At 41.1% G+C, this 4,912-nt stretch overlaps 1 protein-coding gene across 1 annotated transcript; it reads right to left on the reverse strand.

Annotated features, from left to right (window-relative positions):
* Window positions 1-934: 934 nt before the first annotated feature.
* On the reverse strand, window positions 935-4,497 carry LOC117131484 (the record flags this gene model as incomplete). The annotated part of the gene is made up of 3 exons (XM_033283598.1): window positions 2,540-4,497; window positions 2,058-2,446; window positions 935-1,747 (listed from the first exon to the last, which is right to left on the reverse strand). Coding segments are annotated over exons 1-3 (2,446 nt in total), but the record flags the coding sequence as incomplete, so codon positions are not given.
* Window positions 4,498-4,912: the final 415 nt, after the last annotated feature.

Below are 4,912 nucleotides of genomic sequence, written 5' to 3' on the forward strand. Positions count from 1 at the left end.
ATCTCTATCAGAAACAATAGTCTTAGGCATGCCATGTATGCGCACAATCTCTTTAAAGAACAAGTTAGCAATATGCAATGCATCATCAGTTTTGTGACAAGCTATGAAATGTGCCATCTTTGAGAACCTATCCACAACTACAAAGATAGAATCCTTTCCAGTCCTAGTTCTAGGCAATCCAACAATGAAATCCATAGATATGTCATTCCAAGGATGATAAGGTATAGGGAGAGGAGTATACAAACCGTGAGACTGAACCTTAGACTTAGCTTGCTTGCAAGTTGCACATCTCTCACATAGTTTCTCCACATCTCTTTTCATCCGAGGCCAAAAGAAGTGATCCTGCAAAGTTTTAAGAGTCTTTGCAACACCAAAGTGACCCATGAGACTTCCTCCATGAGATTCCCTAACAAACAAGTCTCTCAAAGAACAGTTAGGCACACACAATCGATTATCATAGAAAAGAAAACCATCATGTCTAAAGTAGTGTCCTACAGCCAATTTCTCACAAGAGTTGTAAGCCTCTCTAAAATCAGGATCATTCTCATACATTCCTTTAATCTGCTCAAATCCTAATAGCTTAGCATCAAGAGTGTTCAAGAGAACATACCTTCTGGATAGTGCATCAGCAACTATGTTTTCCTTACCTTGTTTATACTTGATGACATAAGGAAATGTCTCAATGAACTCAACCCACCTTGCGTGTCTCTTGCTGAGCTTGTTCTGTCCTTTGAGGTATTTGAGAGACTCATGATCTGTGTGTATGACGAATTTTTAGGCCAGAGATAGTGCTGCCAAGTCTGCAAGGCTCTCACCAAGGCATACAGCTCTTTATCATAAGTTGCATAGTTGAGGGTAGCTCCTCCAAGCTTCTCACTGAAGTATGCAATGGGTCTCTTCTCCTGCATCAATACAGCACCAATACCAATTCCTGAGGCATCACATTCTATTTCAAAAGTTTTATGAAAGTCAGGAAGTATAAGAAGAGGGGCATGAGTAAGCTTCTCTTTAAGGCATTGGAAAGCAAGTTCTTGTGCTTCTCCCCACTTGAATCCGACTTCTTTCTTGATTACTTCAGTCAAGGGAGATGCAATGGTGCTGAAGTCTTTCACAAAGCGCCTATAGAAGCCAGCAAGTCCATGGAAGCTTCTTACTTCACTCACGGTCTTAGGGATTGGCCATTCTTGTATAGCCCTTACTTTCTCCGGATCAACTTTAACCCCATCTGCACCCACAATAAAACCTAAAAAGACCAAGTTATCTGTGCAGAATGTACATTTCTTAAGATTAGCATAAAGTTTTTCTTTTCTCAACACATCAAGAACAGTCTTAAGATGGTCTATATGCTCTTCTAGACTCTGACTGTAGATTAGGATATCATCAAAGTAAACTACCACAAACAAACCTATAAAGGACCTAAGCACATGGTTCATCAATCTCATGAAAGTACTAGGTGCATTAGTCAATCCAAAGGGCATAACTAACCACTCATATAACCCATGCTTAGTCTTAAAGGCAGTTTTCCACTCATCTCCTTCTTTCATCCTAATCTGATGATATCCACTCTTTAGATCTATCTTAGAAAAGATGCATGAACCATGTAATTCATCAAGCATATCATCTAATCTAGGAATAGGATGGCGATACTTCACTGTTATATTGTTGATTGCTCTACAATCAACACACATGCGCCAGCTCCATCTTTCTTGGGCACAAGCAGTACTGGAACAGCACAAGGGCTCATGCTCTCTCGGATATGCCCTTTCTCCATCAGTTCCTCCACTTGCCTTTGTAGTTCTTTGGTCTCAACCGGATTGGTTCTGTATGCTGGCCTGTTGGGGAGTGTAGAACCAGGCACAAAGTCAATTTGGTGTTCAATCCCTCGCACTGGTGGTAGTCCTTTGGGACTATCTTCTGGAAAAACATCTTGATATTCCTGCAAAAGAGACACAAGTTCACTCGGATACTCCGGTGCAATATCAGTAGTAGTCAAGAGTGATTCTTATAGATAAACAAAAGAATAGGAAGGTTAGAGCAGAGAGATCTTTTAACATCACCAGACTTGGCATAGAAGTTTAGTTGCTTTGTTGAATCAGCGGGTAGATCAATCTCTTTCTTCTTTTGTAGTTGGAGCTGATCAACCTGAACTTCCTTAGGAGTCATAGGCACAAGAACTGTCTTTCTCCCTTTAAACTCAAAGGTGTGCTTGTTGGCATACCCATCATGTATCACACGTCTATCTGATTGCCACGGCCTTCCAAGGAGAATGTGTCCAGCTTCCATAGGCAACACATCACATAGAATCTCATCTTCATATTTACCAATGGCTAAGGGAACAATAACCTGAGTAGAAACTCTCATCTCGCCCTCTTCATTGAGCCATTGGAGCCTATATGGTTTAGGATGCTTCTGGACCTTCAAACCCAACTTTTTAACCATAGTCTCACTCGCAACGTTGACACAACTGCCTCCATCCACAATAAGACTACAGACCTTTCCTTGCACTAGACATCTAGTATAGAAGAGATTCTCTCTTTGCTCCATCTCTTCGGTCTTGCTTTGAAGACTCAAGGTTCTTCTAGCAACTAGCAACCTTCCAGCGACCGGGTTGGCAACATACTCTTCTTCTGAACTGTGATCTTCTTCGGCCTCTGTCTCCTCATCAGTAGACTCATATTCTCCATTGTCATGTAGGATCATCACACGTTTGTTGGTGCACTCACTAGCGTAGTGTCCTCTTCCTTGGCACTTAAAACATTTAACATCTCTTGATCTTGTAGTAGAGGCTTCAGCTTTTCCTTTATCCTTGCTGAAAGAACTAGTAGGTTTGTCCTCATCCTTTTGATATGACTTGCTCTCTTTCTGGTGACTTGGCTTATCTTCCTTAGCACCTTGATACTTAGTTCCATAGTTGCCCCGAGAGTGACCCTTTCTCTTTACTTGTTGTTCCACTAGAATGGCTTTGTGTAGCATCTCCTCCATCTCCAAGTAGTGCTGCATCTCCACACTGTCTTGTATCTCACGGTTGAGTCCCCCAAGAAACCGTGCCATAGTAGCTTCTCTATCCTCAGATATGCAAGCTCTTAACATCAACAACTCCATCTCCTGATAGTATTCTTCGACTGTCCGTGAGCCTTGCGTGAGTTTTCTTAGCTTCTGATGGAGATCCCGGTGGTAATGGCTAGGCACAAATCTCTTGCGCATGAGAGCCTTCATTTCTGCCCAAGTCTCAACAGGAAATTCCCCATTGCGCCTTCTATTGGTGACTAGTTGATCCCACCAACTCAAAGCATAATCATAGAACTCAGTAACAGCAATTTGAATCTTCTTAGCTTCTGAATAACGCCGACAATTGAAGACTAGATCAATCTTCTTCTCCCATTCTAGATAAGCATCAGGATCGGCTTTGCCATGGAAAGGAGGTATCTTGATCTTAACTCCAGCAAGCTCATCTCTTTGATACCTACGCCCTTCATGGTCACGTCTAGATCTTCTACTGCTGTGTCTAGAGGAAGAGCTATGTCTAGAAGCCGAGCTGTGCCGTGCCCTATCTCTTTCATAAAAGTTATCAGTTTCTTGTGAACCAGCATGCTCTTGTCGTTCACGTCCATTCCTCCTAGGTGCTTGCTGATGATCAGTCGTTTGGTCTTGTCTACCAGGGGCTCTCTGATCGTATCTCTCATCCAGCAACTTTACCAAGTCTTCCATTACTTGTTTGGTGATAGCTTCTTGTAAGAGTTTGTTTCTTCTCATATACGTTGCATCATCTTCTTCAGTTCCCATTGTTTTCTGTTACACACAAAAGACTGAAACAAGTAAGTAGTTCCACGGGCAATTTGATTTATGATTCGAGATTCAATGAAAGAAACAATCGGAAACAATCAAACAAATCTCAAGCAACGCGGCAAACCAATACCGTGATCAACAAGTAAGGAATTCAAATCGATTTTATTGACACAATCAACTCAGATTTATCAGAAAAGGATTCGAGATTCAACAAGTGATGATTTGAGATTAAATAAAACTTGATCTACGGTTCTAGTAACAGATCGAATCACACGAACACAAGGAACTTTCGGATCAAGCAATCTAGTAACGTAATCGACAAGAATGTGAAAAGTTTTGTTCAAAACTTGATCAGAATCCTCAGATCTATCAATATTGAACCACGAAACAATAGATCTATCAATTCTATCAATGATACTAATCAGATCGAGTGAGAAACAACACGCAAATTCCAAATGATCAATGATATAAAACGATAACGAGTAGATCTTATGAACAAACAAAAGAGAAATCGAAACTCCCCTTCCAGAGTGCTCTGATACCACTTGATGAACTCCTAGGATGCGTCTCTGGATGGATCGGGATAGATCCTTGCATAAACGAGTCAAGGACTCAAGCTTATCAAGGTTTGTGGATCGATTGGTGACACAAGAGGCTGCGGAAAGGCTCCTTGATACTCCTAGGCTATAGATCGGATATGACACACCAAACTAAGGCCCTTAACACTGGATACTACACACCAGCAGACTGGATATTACACACCAGACACTTCAACAACTCGCAAAGCAAGAGAGAAGACACCAAAAAGGTTTTAAACAAAAGATAACTTCCATTAGAATGAGGGTTTGTGATACACTTAAATAGAGAGATCCTTGTACATGCACAAGGTCTCGAAAACATAAGAAAACATAAAGGAGAAGGCTCCACACGGTTTCAAAGTAATAACATAACACTTAGAGTAAAACATAATATAAGATAGATGATGAAGTCGGTCCAAGGTGCCTTAGGCCGAGTTGCATCCAAGATACATCAACTAGGAATGTGTAAGTGAACTTGATACCTCATTAAAAACCTTGATTAGAAAACCCATTGGGACAAAACTAATCAAGGGAAAAAGAGTATACCA

Source organism: Brassica rapa, unplaced genomic scaffold, assembly GCF_000309985.2.
Source record: "Brassica rapa cultivar Chiifu-401-42 unplaced genomic scaffold, CAAS_Brap_v3.01 Scaffold0987, whole genome shotgun sequence".
In the NCBI taxonomy this organism is placed as follows: domain Eukaryota; kingdom Viridiplantae; phylum Streptophyta; class Magnoliopsida; order Brassicales; family Brassicaceae; genus Brassica; species Brassica rapa.